Raw genomic sequence first — 15,352 nt, 5'->3', positions numbered from 1 at the left:
AAGTCCACACCGACCCGCCGAAGCGCAGCCCACCCATTCCCCTACATTTACCCCTTACCTAACACTACAGGCAATTTAGCATGGCCAATTCACCTGACCTGCATATCTTTGGACTGTGGGAGGAAACCGGAGCACCCGGAGGAAACCCATGCAGACACGGGGAGAACGTGCAAAGTTCACACAGTCAGTCGCCTGAGGTGGGAACTGAACCCGGTTCTCTGACGCTGTGAGGCAGTGGTGCTAACCACTGTGCCACCGTGTCGCCCACTAATGATCAATAATATTACATAGAAACATGAACATAGAAGATAGAAGACAGAGTAGGCCTTTCAACCCCTGCTCCACCATTCATTATGATCATGGCTGATCATCGAGCTCAATACCCTAATTCCGCCAGCTCCCCATCTTTCCTGATTCCTTTAACTACAAGAGCTATATCTACCTTCAAGCCATATCATCAAAATATCCAATGTTTTGGCCTCAACCACTTTAGTGGCAGTGAATTTTACAGGCTCACGACTTCTGGTTGCAGACAGATCACCTTATCTCAATCGTAAAAGGTTTACCTCTGACCCGTAAACTATGACCCTTGGTTCCAGACCACCCCACAAATCATTAATATCCTTCTTGCATTCAAGTTGTCTAATCCTGTTGGAATTCTAAAGGTTTCTATGAGATCTCCCTCTCATTCTTCTAAACTCTCATTAAGACAATCCCAAATGACTCAATCTGTCCTCATACATCAATTTGGTAAAACTTTGTTGTTCGTTCTCCATAGCAAGAACAGCTTTCCTCTGATAAGGAGGCCAAAACTGCACGTAATATTCCAGGTGTGGCTTCACCAAGGTCCTGTATAATTGCAGCAAGATATCCTTGTTCCTCGCCTCAAATACTTTTGATATGAAGGCCAACGTACAGTTTGAAATGAAAGATTAGATTAAATTCCCTACAGTGTGGAAACAGACCCTTCGGCCCATCAAGTCCACACTGACCCTCCAAAGAGTGACCCACCTAGACCCATTTCCCTCTGACTAATGCACCTAACACTATGGGCAATTTAGCATGGCCAATCCACCTAACCTGCACATCTCTGGACTGTGGGAGGAAACCCACACAGACACAGGGAGAATGTGCAACTCCACACAGACCATTGCCCAAGGCTGGAATCGAACCCGGGTCCCTGGCGCTGTGAAGCAACAGTGCTAACCACTGAGCCACTGTACCACCATAGACGTAGATGAGGATACACCTCAGATCTTGTCGACTATATTTAAAGAATTATGCATTATGGCACTGCTTTCCTAACTGTTCTTCCGACTTCCATACCCCATTAGAGTTCAGTGTGTTCTAAAATCTGCTGACTGCATCCTAATCTGCATCAGATCTTTCTTCTCCCATTGGTCCTGTCCTCATTTACCTACATTGGCTCCTGATCTGCCCAATCCTTCAAAGTTCCAATTCTCATCTTTGTATTAAAATTCCTTCTGCCTTCAACCCTCTCTCTGAAAACTGTTCCATCAACTCTGGTCTCTTGTGCATTTCCTCTCATTTTGCTCCCTTATTGATGGCTACAATCCCAATTATCTAAGCCTTGCAATCCTCTTTCTTCTCTCCCTCTCAGCTTCTCCACCTCTCTCAATTCTTTGAAGACCTTGAATAAAGCTATTCACGGAAGCACTTGGGAAACTTGCTGATTCAACCTGTCTGCTCCTGGTGTTCAAATCACATACTGTAGATCAAATCACAAAAATCAACATTTGTTAATTCTACAGAGTAGCAAAGTGTACAAAAGAAAATAAATAACTAAACTTTGTACAAACATTGGGTAAGCACAGCTGAATGGTTTTGTTTGATTCTGTGCAAAATAGCATTAAAGATATAGATGATAAGTCTCTCCTCATATCTCTAACTTAAGATAGGAGGAGAGACTTGAGATATTTTGGCCATTTTTTAATGGAGGAAGGAAGACTAAGGAGATTCAATAATGCGGTAAAGAGTTATTAAGTTTTAATACGAACTATAAATATACTATTTTATCTGTATGGGGACTGAATCCAGCAGATCAAATTAACTAGCTCACCAATTTCATTGCAACAGTTGTTATCAGAGTAGAGATGACTGAAGTTTCTTAAATTATGGAGGATTTAAAGACGATAAAAATGGAAATATGCATGGTGCAGAATTTTCAGAAGTAGGTTAATTGATCAGTTACAATGAAATCTAACAACTTTGCCATCAGCAACTTACATCATAATTTTCTGGGGTTCTCATTAGCAAAATAATCTGGACACAGCAATGGGGCAGGCAGACCAACATGCAGGCTGGTAGTGGAAAATTGCTAGCCTGTATGCTTTCAGTCCCACCTCTGTTGCTGAAATTTGGCACATGATTTTGAATCTTGTTGGACCTAAAATTTTAGACGTCAAAGGAAGTAACTGTCATGAAATCCGTCTCCTAAATATGAGATGCAGTTTAATTAGGATTAGAGGTTTCTCAACTTTTACTTTTTGTATCTCAGCATTGAATACACTTCCCTGGATGTCAAGAAGGTGACAAAACATTTTTCTGGCAAAGGTGCCTGTTGTAATGCTTAAACCTCAAATCTGAATATTTGCTACCTTTTAAGTAAATAAATCATTTTATTATTTCAGGTACAGGTCTGGAAATTAAAAAAAACAAAATAGGTGGTATTTGAAATGTCAGATGAACTTTTTTTTGAAAAGCTAGTGTTTAATTTTTTTTAGAACATCTTTCTATTCAGGTAACTGCTGGAAAAATTGTTTTGAATTTTGAGCAGAATCAGCATTTTCTATTCACCAAGTGTATTAATCTCAAATGACTGTGATGTTCATCCCTTATTCCTCTCCTTCCCACAAATTCTTACTGTTTGCAAGTAAGTGTAAAGTTACATCTAGCTGTGTCTTGCAGTTGCAATACATTTAGCCACAAATCTAAGGATCATAAGGCTGAATCAAATTTAATGAGAGTCATGGCCATATTTACTAGGATTTCCTGCAGATTCTGGCATCAATCTTGCACATCTTACATGTAACATGAAGTCCAATACGTAAACTGGTATTTACATAATGCAGTAAAATATCCCTTGGCATTTCACAGAATTTCACACCAACTGGCATGAGGAGACATTATGCCAAATGACCAAAAGCTTAATCGTAAAGAGGTAGATTTTAAGAAGTACTTTAAAGGAAGGACAGAGCAGTGCAGCACTCGAAATGACCGATATTGGTCCAAACTAGAGTTCCATTTATAGAGTGCCCTAAAAGTTCAGCCCTGTATCTATCATTTCCACGTTTTACTGATTGTTCCTTCTGGAGAGAAATCCAGAGCTTAGGGCGTTAGCAGTGGAAGGCACACTGGAGTGATTTTAAAATGCAGATTGACAAGAGCCAGAATTGAGAAGAGCAGATACTTTGAGTGTTTTACGTCCGGAGAAAATTACAAAGGTATATCTGATTTAAAGGACCAATGGATCATTTTGACTTTGAATAACAGTAGATATCAATTCATCTGCTATTATACATTACTACAATTTAAATCTTTCTTGGTTTCAATGCTCCTATATCTAAATAGTGTTTCAGCACACTTAAGTAATGTATCAACTTATGCCTTTGTGTTTGCTGAAATATCCAAGATTTATATGTATCATACATCACATACAATAAATAGTATCAACCATTAAATATTTTATCCATCTAAAAGTTGAAGAACAGTTAATTTCTACATCATTTCCCTATGTCTCATGCAGTTTTTCAAATTTATAACAATTTACAATGATTCATACCACCTCTAAATGAACTTCAAGCAAACCAGAAGAAAAAAAGTTCTTTGAGTAATGCACACTCCCACTAATTCACAAATAAAATGAACAGTTCTTAATGGCTTAAATTGTTAGTGAAAATCTTCCTTCTTGTCATTCTAACTCAATTTGTCAATAAAATTATTGCCCAGTCTTAGAATCTCCAATTGCATACACTTCAACCTTTGTGACTCAACTCTTATCAAGAACCTGAACACTCACCTTATTCTCTGACTGTGCGCAAGTTTACTTAATTTTTCCATCTTCTCTACTCAGGAAAGCATAACTAGTGTTTGTCAATTATCTTCGTCTGTATATCAAAAGATGGCTGTTATCAGAAGGTCAGTCAAAAAGGAGAAGCACAAAATATATACTGTATCAGATGTCTTTCAGTTTGCGTGGGTGAAAAGTGACATCCCGCAGGCACTAACATATCGTAAATGCTCTTAACGTTGATTCTACATCACCTTCCGTTCCTGTACTGTATGATTATGAACTCTATGCTTGAAAGAATTTACCAGTACAGACTGTCTCAAATCATTGAACTCAAATCAGGCCTTGTTTACTGATACATTTGGTTAAAACAGCCAATAATCTTTATCACAGATATTAAAAGAAGATTTGGATTTGGTTTCAGAGTGATGGTAATGTTTCACTGCTTTTAACTTTGAATTTTCTCTAGTTTATATTCTTATCACCGAGATACAATGTGGTTTGCTCCCTAGAACTTCAGTTAAGGCAAACATGGAGTACATGTCCTTTGGTATATTATAAAACCAAAATTCCATCTCTGTCACTGGATTCTCCTTGAAGATTCACCATAATATGGAAATCAATTGGCATCGTTGGTTTGGACATTTAAATGTTGACTCTTACTACTCTGTTATAATTCTCACAGTATTTTTTAAAATGCTTACTGGTGTTAGTTTTAGAAATAAGTATCACTGGTCATCATTGGCATGAAGTAATAATCTTAACATTTTTGAGTAAAAGTAATTTTATTGTTTTTCCAACTGATCTTTAGTATGTTTTCACAGAGTGAGTTTTTAAATCATTTATAAGTTGTACTTGCTGAGGTACAGTCATGAATTAATCAAGCAGCAAGATGTGTATTCTGGAGAATGACTTTTGTGTCTAATATCAGGAATTCCTAGATAAGGTAGCATACATTTAGGTGCAAAACAGGACACCTATCAAGCTGTCCAAATAATTTGCTATAAATGTAATTTCACAAGAGCAGCTCCTGTTGATGGGACCACATTTCATAACAGTCATCCTTGTAATTTTTGTGTGACACCGTCAATTTGGTGATAGCTGTGCACTAGAGTTGGTCATTACTGAACTTTCACATCCAATCATTACAAACTTTCTTGCAATCATCCTTTGCTGGATTGAAATATAAATTTCAGAGGAAGATGAAGAGGCAAGTGTATGAAATCATTGCAAGATTTAGCTTCCAACATCTGTAAGCCTATTTTGAATAATTCACATAAAACAATAAATATAGACAATATAATGTGAATATCAGTGCAATAAGATGATCATCTCTGTTACCGTGATTGAAAGATAGCTCAGAGATACGAAGTTGCAAATGGTTTATGCACTTCGGGAGACATTGCCAGCTGTGACAATCTACGTATACATCAGATACAAAAACTTAAACTAATACTTTAAGAACACAAGCATACCCAAGAACCACAAGAAAATTTCTCAAGTGGCATAATACTATTTTGTCCAATTTCTGGCAAACATTTCATTCTGAGTATTATCATCACTGCTCGCTGGAGATTTTCTACTGAAAAATAAATCCTACAATGACTTTAACTTTGAAGCTATACAAACCTTTTAAACTGAGAATATAAACGCTAGTTGAATGAGCACGCAGGTGTGTTTAAACTCAAGAACTCTGTCAAAAAAACTCGCTGCATACAGCTTCTATCACGGAAAGAAACACTTCTGCATTCTGGTTTTAGATCAACCACTAAATTCACAACATTAGTGAAAAAACATTTCACATACATCATGTTTGGTCAAAACTTAGTCATGCCCAAGCAGCAACAGATACAGATGTAAAACGTAGATAAAACTAAATGAATGGTTTTAGTTACAGGAGCACCTTCTGCCATACTTTAACTAGGTTTGAATTACAAATAGTGAAGCATTTCTAGATTAGAATACTTTCCAGAATGTACCAATGAAGAAAAGAATAGGAACACAAACCAACAAACAGATTAAACTCCACATTTGGATTAAAAACCAGGCCTGCTAACATGTCTCCGTGAATCAGCAACAAACATTTACTTTTCTCTCCTCTACAACTACTGCTAAACAAGTGTGTATATTTCTCAGACACTGCTTAGGAAAGCTGATGATCATTCGCTCTTTGGTCTACATATTCCTCTGATAGGGGTTTGGGCTGGATTTTGGCTCTAAGTCCACCATTACATTTTTCCCAAGTGAGTTATCGAAGGTCAGCCATGAACCTTTTTTGCCACTGCTGCCTAGGGGAATACAGCATGACACTGATGGGACATCTGCTGTATCAGTAAGAAGAAGAGGAGCCAGGATTAAGAAGAGACAGAATTATCCTGAAGATGTGAAGCCAAATTAAATCTTGGAATAAGATGGGACCTAGTGTCTGGGGGAGTGAAGGGTGTCCAGCATCTCCAAGAGCCTTCAGCAGGTGTAAATTGGTCATAAATAATGAAGTGATGTTGGTCCTCTGTTTAAGTGTATATTTGCATAGTATCTGTTATCAGGATGTCTGTTATTTGGGATAAGACAACTGAGCACTTGAACAAATAACAGCTGATCAAAGAGAACTAGCATGAATTTATAATGGTTGTACAGGCTGAGGATTTGGAACGTACTGACAAATCGCAGGATTACATCTTGTAGGTGGTACACAGAGTATCTCCAGTATCATGCTGGAAAGAGTGACTGACAAAGGAAGCTAGCTGAATTTTTCAGCATGTCCTAGCATTGCAAGAAACGTTAATGGTTTTATTTATGTGAAAATTCAGCTGACAGCATTTGACAGATTCTGCATACGAGACTTCTAACAAAACAGAGTAGATGGAATTTTCTTAATGTTTACAAATGATGGGATGAATGAAGGAAGAGCCAAACATCCAAGTGTGTTGACAATACAAAATTACATAGTATTGTAAATAGTGGAGGCAGAAAATTACAATGGGAAATCAATGGATTAAATGAGTGGGAAAAATTATGCATGATGAAGGTAAATGCAGGGAAGTATGAGATCATTCTCTGTGCACCCGAGAGTTATAGAACAGAGTACTGCGGATAAACAGAGATTTAGGGACCCACCAGAAGCTAGTGAATAAGTAGAAGTTAATTCTGTTGACAACTCTCTCACCAACTGTCTGTACAGCTTGCGACAGTAACACATCACCTCTATCCATGATAACCTGTTACACCATGTGTCAAGCAGTGGTAGTGGTTTCATGGTCTTCAAGGGGGCAAAAGTTCCAACTCAGAGCTGCCAATCAGAAGTTAGCATCCCTTTGTTGCTCAACTGTACCAGAAGAATGGGTTTGAGCTGGTCTGTGTACTACAGCCCCCCCAACGGCAACAGACTCAGGTACAGTAAATGGTGACAGAGGCCATGGGGAGGCAGTAGCAGGGAAAGCAGGCAGCAAAGTCAGAGCGTAACTACCCATGGCTCCACCGTTCCCAATGCCAGGTCCCTCGATCAGGCAGAGACTGCCTTTGATTAAGAGACCTTTCCGTTTCCAGAAAAACATCGAGAAAACTCCAATATGTTTTCATTTTGTGCTCTCTGCATTGTGAATCCTGGCTAAATACTAGCGGTGGCAAGATGAAACCGTTATGAAAGTACTAATTGCACATAAATTTCCTGCTGGGATGGACCTCCCTGCCACAGCTTTAATCAGAGCAATGGCTGAAGGTGACAGGATCTCCACTTGCCACCTTCCCACCTGGTTAACTACCCCAGTCACAAAACGTGCCATAAGGGAGGGCATTCAATTTTGCCCCCAAAATAATTTTGAATGCCAGTAGAATGGTGGTTTTTATCTTCAAAGCACTGGAATCCAAAGTTGTGGGAGTTATCATACAGTTGTACCATTCTGATTTGATAGTATTGCATCCGAACAAAGGTACATTAATCTTGAAGGAACTGTGCACAGATTGTTCAAAATGATACCAAGCTTAAACAGATTAAATCTCCAAGTCTAATCACAGATGTAGCTGATTGAGGTGATTCAACTGAGGCGCTGAAGATGAATATCCTTGGTATGAGTATTCCTGATGAAGGGCTTTTGCCCAAAACGTCGATTTCACTGCTCCTCGAATGCTGCCTGAACTGCTGTGCTTTTCCAACACCACTCTAATCTAGAATCTGGTTTCCACCATCTGCAGTCATTGTTTTTACCGATGAGATTTCAGAGCACGAGTGTGTAATTTTAAATGCCATACCAGAACAATCAAAGATGGTGTCAGCAAGCATTAGTCACAGAAAATCCCTCAACAAACTGCTGAGGATAGTCAACTAAAAATTTCATAACCTTAGCTTGATAATTCTTTGGTTAGTTTAGGTATATTAAGGGTTATAGAATCAGTGAGTCGATGGAATTAGATATAAATCAGCCATTGACTAAATAGGGGAACAGATTTGTGGGGCTGAATGACTACCTTTTGATTCCATGCTCCTACGATCTCCCTTCCTATTCTTATAGTGAAATCCTCATTGACATCACTGCATTTCTGAGTCTTTGGATGAAAGACTAAGATATTGGTAATCTATGATGCCAGGGCTACAGTAAAACATTCTCCCTGTTTAAGTGAAAAAAGCAACAACTTACAAGTGTTATGCCAATCCAAGAATTACGTCTCCTTCCAATATAACACAAACATATAACTATCTATGTCTAGATCCCATGTTTTTACTTACAATGGGCTAATGAGTTGACTGGTTTTATAAGGTGCACATGTCAGTTGAGGTTGAGACAATGGTACTTGCATTGAAGGTGATTCTGCGCTTTGACCATATTGAGGTTGGCAGTGTTCCACCAAGTGTCCTCTTCCCAGAGATGTTGACCAAATGAATGTTCATTGCTGCAAAACCACAGCAGCTGCTACCTTCCACACTTTAAATAAGGGACTATATTTCAAATCTGAGGTCCTAATCCTCTAGATGCTAAGTGCGCCTAACCTATCTCTATATCCATATCCAAAAACAGAAATGGCTGGAAAAGCTCAACAGGTCTGGCAGCATCTTCACAGATGCTGAGCGTTTCCAGCAATTTCTGTTTTTGTTTCTGATTTACAGCATCCACAGTTCTTTCAGTTTTTATTCGAAATCCATATGGTTGTAGCAGCTCCGACACATCATCTGTTTTCGCCCCCATCTTTATTCCAATTGTTCTCAATTGTTGCTTTTCAACTGTCCTTTGGCCCAGTTTTCTTCGAGTCCCACCAAGGTGGGGTATCCCAATTCCACCATTCAGTGCCTTGTAGGGCTGTGTTCATATAGCCTAGGAACATTCAGCATGGAGCAGCACGATAGGTTATGGCTGTTCAAAATTATCTCGGATCTTTGCTTTGCACTCTGGTAGTGCAATCTCTCAGTTCAATACATTCTAATTCAAAATTCAGTTACCCTACTCTGTATCATCATTAATGCACAGAAACAAGTTTGAAAGTTAAATTGAAATTTCATAAAGTGGGATTCAATCACAAGTTTTATGCATTTTACATTTCAGACTTCACCTCTAAGTGAAATATTGGGACTAAAAGTGGCGTAAATAGCCGTGACTATTGGAGAAGAAATCATAGTTTCTTCTCTTTTTATGGCCTTATCTACTTGCACTGGCAGATTTAATGACCTGTGGAACATCTGAAGTACCTTTATTCCTTGATATGTACTGAAACCCATTTGCTCATCCTATCAGTTTCCAAGTTCCTCCCTTCCAGACTTTTGAGAATACTGAAGTTTTACACAGTGCAACAAATATTCAAGAGACCTGCTTATTGGAATGGCTCTCCAGATTGATCCCAACAGGAAAGTCTTGTCTTCAGAATTCCTGTCCTTCTCTTGATAATCACTTTAGCGGCTGAACGCATTATATTGTGGCAACATCCTGCCAGTCTTGGTCTTGACTCCCGAGACTGACTCAACACCTCACTGATTTCCCCAAATGCCTGTACAAAATGCAAGGTCTGTTGTAATTGGTCAAAGGCTATTTTAACATTTATAAAATGGAATGTATTTCTATTCAGGAAATTCCATGGATCCACATTGAAAAGCAGCAGTCCAATGATGGTTACCCTCTAAGCTTTGAGGGATTCATCACCTTAACAAAATTTTGTCTAACAGTTACCCTATAATAGATAAACTCCACATTTCTCCTCGAGGTGGTTTGAGAACATGTAAAGTACAAATGTTCATGGCAGCTTGGCTAATGTTATAAATTCACCAGCTCAGAAGAGTCAATGTCATTGCATTCCTAATTCTAATTTTAGTCAGTAATGGCAGAACTGTTCAGTTCTTTACCCTGGGCTGTAAGCCATTTTTCACAAGATGGCATATTTCATCCAGCACTTCCTTAGTCATTGATGCTTATAAGGATACACCACCTCATTCAGTCCCACAGAGTTAATAGTTTTTAGAACTCTTATGTGGAATTAAATGTTTGCAGTTTGCAAGGGTGTTGGGGGGGGGGGGGGGGGGGGGGAAAAGAGGGGGTAGCCTTGCCTCTGGCTAGGCAATTAATGGTAACCTCACATTACTTTTCTTTGGGAGGCTCAATGCTATTCAAAGGCAGTTGGCACTAACGTAGAGAGCATTAAAAGCCTTTAGGTTGAATTACACCCCAAGCAGGAGGGAGAATTTTGGCAGTCCCTTCCAAAACCCATAGCCTCTGCCACCCAGGAGAACAAAGGCAGCAGATACTGGGAACACCAATATTCGCAGATTCCCCAACAAACCATATACCATGCTGGCTTGGAGTTGTATTGTTGCTCCTCACTGTCCTTTTTAGTTCAATCTCCTGGAACTCCCTCTCTAACAGCACCCAATGCATACCTAAATTACACAATTGCAGCAGCCGAAGAACCTAGCTCACCACCACCCTCAAGGGCAAATAGGAATGTGCAGTTAGAGCTGACCTAGATAGCGACATGACATTCTATGAAAGTATGTTTAAAATCCCACCACTAAGCTGCTGGCCAATTGAAACTGGCAGCTTGCTAGAATCAGCAGTGCCACCAGGATTGGTGGCCACTGCTGGTATTGCACATCGGGCCTTCACCAGGAATTGACACTGCACCCTGGAACCTTCACAACAGGTGAAAGGAGATGAGCAGGATATCGACCACAAATTAAGATGACTTACAGGACTGAATAATGGCAATGAGCTGAAATGTCTCCTCCAGTCCCAGTAGGCCTATCCCTCAGCCCTCCCACTTCCCCTTCATGTGATTTAATGACACCTCCCACTGTCCTACTGCTCCAGATGTTACATAATGAGATATAAGCAAGTTATAATAATGTAACAGGTGATGTGACTCTAACATAATAGGAAAGAAAACATCAGACCAGAATGAGCATGTAAGGAGAGAGAGATTTTCAACACTACGCTGGTGAGAGTTGCATTTAGTCACCTCTAATGTACAGAATGTTGTGATGAAATCCATTTCCTGCATTCTGGGAATGTAATTTTCAGAGATCAAAGTCAGTTTCAGGGTTCTTCAAAATGTTAGTAACATTTAATTCTATCCAACATTAGGGAAGAAGTTTACTGCAAGGTTTTCCGTGGGTCTCTCAGGACAGTTCTAGATTAACTAAAGAGGAGAGAAGTAGACTCTGTATATGGACCAGTGCAAGTAGCTGTGCTTCTGGGAAGGTAGCTGAACTAGACAGATTCTGTGCAGAGCATTCAGTGGAGAATTTAAAGGATTAGAATGGCTCTGTGTTTTTTGAACTCTGGAAGCAGCTAAAGATTCTGCTGTCCTAGGGAGCTCTAACTGCGAATGCCTCTGGCTTTGTGTTGGATTGGGGGAGGTAGCGGGATGTTGGGTGTGGTTGTTGATAGATCCATGGGGGTGTGACTTATTCCATTTGCTATGTGATGTGCACTGGGGAGTGTTCAATCATTTTATTACCCATGTTTATCACATTCATTATGGGTGTCAGGAATAAGTTGTACATCCATAGAAGATTGTATTATTGTTTTAACAATTATAATAAAGTTTATTTATTTTCCCAAAACTGTGGAGTCTTATGGCTTTATTCTCTTAGTAGGTGCCCTGGATCTTACACTTTGCTTAAAAATAAAAGTTACTGAACACTAGCCAGATCATAAACCAAATATGGCAGTAAGTTCTGGGATTCTAACAATGTAAATAAAGGTGCGTTTCAGTATAGAACCTTACTTGGAGATAAGGAGCAAGTGGTGTCAGGGACAGCCTATGTGCAGTTACCCCAGACTGATATCTCAAGTTTGGAGATAGCAGTCTTAGCTTCAAGCACAATATATCGCTGTCGGTTTCCCTGCCTGTCAGGCAGCCAGAATGTCAAGGGGCAAACCCTCAATAAAAATAATTGCAGCAAAATATGCAGATTCTTTTTTTGAAGCTCATATTTTTGGCTTTTGTGATCATAAGGTCCTCCCCTCCATTCTAAATGTGTTTATCAGTCAATATCAGGCAACAGTTTATTCCACAATTCAATAATTTTGTAATATTGACATGGAATCCTAACATTATTAAAGACATTTTTTTAAAAAATTAAAGATTGCATGAAGATGAATGAACGGATAAGTAAAATGACTCAACTTTTGTTGAATTTGCTTTAGTTCAACGAGCTAACGGTGGGGTTAGTGACATGAAAGAAAGGGACACAATGTGGACTTGCTAGTCAGTGTTTTTTGTTGAATTCTGTTCATGAATTTACATAATTTTATCAGAACATACAGGATTCATGCAATACTTCAATTCTTTTAGAACTGAGAATAGAATAGAATCCCTACAGTGTGGAAGCAGGCCATATGACCCAAGGAGTCCTCACTGACACTCTGGAGAGCAATCAGATCCACCCTTTCCTTGTAACCCTGCATTTCTTGTGGCTAATTTACCCAGCCTATACATCTTTGGACAGTGGGAGGAAACCCACACAGACACTGGGAGAATGTACCAACTCCAGCCAGACAGTCGCCCGAGGATGGAATCGAACTCGGGTCCCTGGTGCTGTGAGGCAGCAGTGCTAACGACTGAGCCACTGTGCTCTCCTCTTTTATGACAACAAATTCAGCAATTTTGTAATAGTTGAGATTTTAATCAAATGACCTGGCCATCCGGTGTGACCTAAATTTGAAACTATCACAAATGATTGGGTGTCTAGCCACTTACTCTTGTGACTGTAATAAATATGGTTAAGAGCAAATACATACCTGACACTATTCTCAGAAGAAATTAGTCATGCGAAAAATATCAGGAGGGTAGGGTGAAATTAGTCTATTCTAGTAACCCAAAAGAGTCTCATTGAACTGGCAGCCCCACATCAGATTTTCCTCTCAGTCACAGAATGACAATTCAAATTCTTCTCAGAAACTCTTCTCTAACTCACTACTGGTTGCTTGGTCCTGTATTAAAAGATGATGTTATTTCCCAAGTCAATAAGTAGTGCAGTGAAAATTTCTTATTAATTTGCCACACACCTGATTAACCCCACTGATGTAGACCAATTTCAATCCCCTCAGACACCCCAAATACCATTTACAGCAAAGCTGTTCCTCAGAGGGCCTCGTTTGTATTAAAAAGAGATTGAATGCTGCTTACAAGCACATTTGGCAATAGGTTAATGTTTAACACACAATGTTCCATACAGTTAAACCACTTCAATGATGCAGGTAAATCCTATGTGGATTACCTCAGAAGATAAAGTGAACAAGGACCCATTAACACACAAGTCATTCAAACTAAATTAACATAAAACTTAGATCTTGTGAATCCTTTTAAGACATTTTTTATATAAAATTAGGAGCGCCTTTACAATTTTGAACAATGTACTACTTCCAGTTTTATGCTGAAGGGCTAGCCCAAGCTTTGGAAACATTTAACGAACCATGGGTTCCAATATTCAAAGAAAAATCACTGAATCATGGTTCACCTCCTACATCCATGATGGCTCCCAGCAAGAATAATTCACCGACTTCCACCTACTTAGCTTTTCCCCATAGACCAAAAGGTGCTTATGTAATTTCACTTTTGAAAGCCACAATTCAATCTGCATCCACCACCAGTACATTCCAGATCTTAACTACATCTTTTTTTAATTACAAAACTTTTCCTCATGTTGCCACTGGTTCTTTTACTATTCACTTTATTTTGGTATCCATACTAAAAAAAACCTACAAAAACTGGGATTGTCTGACAGAGATCTCACTAACACAGATTCCTCATCCATGATTTGAGGTCCTGGAAGATACTTGACAGTCCCCTATAATGAGACTTGGTGTGTCAGAGGCCCTAGTCTAGTTTTGAGATTTGTTCAGTCAACCTGTCGCATGAGATTATTCCAAAATAATTTCAAATGCTCAATTAAAGTATTTATGTTGGAAAATACACCAACAGATGGAAAATATTAACATTTTCCTCCAGATTCCTACTTAGTGAGATACACCATTGGAATTATTCAAATATTTGGGTTAAACATTCTCACAAAATCTAAATACTATAGATGATGGAAATCTGAAGTAAAAACAAAAGAATGCTGGAGAAAACCACCTAATCTAGCGACATTAGTGGAGAAAGACACAGAGTTAATATTTCACATCCAAGGACTTCTTTGGAACATTTGGAAGATGACTCATAATGGATTTGAAATGTTAACTTTGTTTCTCTCTCCACACTGCTGCCAGAACTGCTGAGTTCCTCCAGCATTTTCGGTTTTTATTTAAATGTTCTGATTATCCTCTGATGCCGGTTTCTAGTATTAAGTACTGATGGATGGTAATATTCCAGTATGTGACAAGCTTGTATGTTTTGATATGCCTTTGAAATAGTGTAGCCTTAATTTTCTTCTGCAGTTTTTAATCTCTGTGAAGGTTAGAATAAAAGTTTGACAGATTTCCTTTTTTTTGTGTGCATGAAAGCGTTATTAACCCAATTATGTGCCAGTATTGCTCAGTTGGCAACTATCTGATCTGGAGTCAGGAAGTTGAAGTTCAGAGATTTGAGCATAAAAGCTGACATTCCAATACAGTTATCAGATCCTGTTGCTTTTCAACTCTTTTCACATTTCCAGTCTTTCATGGTGTAAAACTAAATAGCAATCACACCACTCCCATTATACACAAAAAAAGGTCAAATAGATCAGTAAAATGACACTCCAGGATCAGGGAAAGCCACAGCTATATGTAACAGCAAATAAGTTATCAGAGGTTTTCCTTCATGTTTGAGGCATGAGTTCTGTACACCTTGTTTCTGTCTTGGGGATATGCAATCTGTCACATATTCACTCACTTTTCCTGTAATGAAAATTAAAAATAC

The 15,352-nt window shown here is 38.9% G+C and overlaps 1 protein-coding gene across 9 annotated transcripts in view; it reads right to left on the bottom strand.

The window, feature by feature from the left end:
- Positions 1-15,352, bottom strand: part of blnk (B cell linker) — a 205,908-nt gene that overhangs the window by 100,012 nt on the left and 90,544 nt on the right. The window contains exon 1 of one of the 9 annotated variants that reach the window (XM_072557706.1): positions 4,040-4,272. The exons of 7 other annotated variants lie outside the window; for them this stretch is intronic. In XM_072557706.1, the coding sequence (XP_072413807.1) occupies positions 4,040-4,080 (41 nt within the window). In that variant the 5' untranslated portion in view covers positions 4,081-4,272. Of the gene's footprint in view, positions 1-4,039; positions 4,273-15,352 lie in introns of those variants that run through there. One more of the 9 variants, XM_072557704.1, reaches the window with a different exon arrangement.

This window comes from Chiloscyllium punctatum, chromosome 38 (assembly GCF_047496795.1).
Source record: "Chiloscyllium punctatum isolate Juve2018m chromosome 38, sChiPun1.3, whole genome shotgun sequence".
Lineage (NCBI taxonomy): Eukaryota > Metazoa > Chordata > Chondrichthyes > Orectolobiformes > Hemiscylliidae > Chiloscyllium > Chiloscyllium punctatum.
This window is presented reverse-complemented; position numbering and strand designations above follow the sequence as displayed.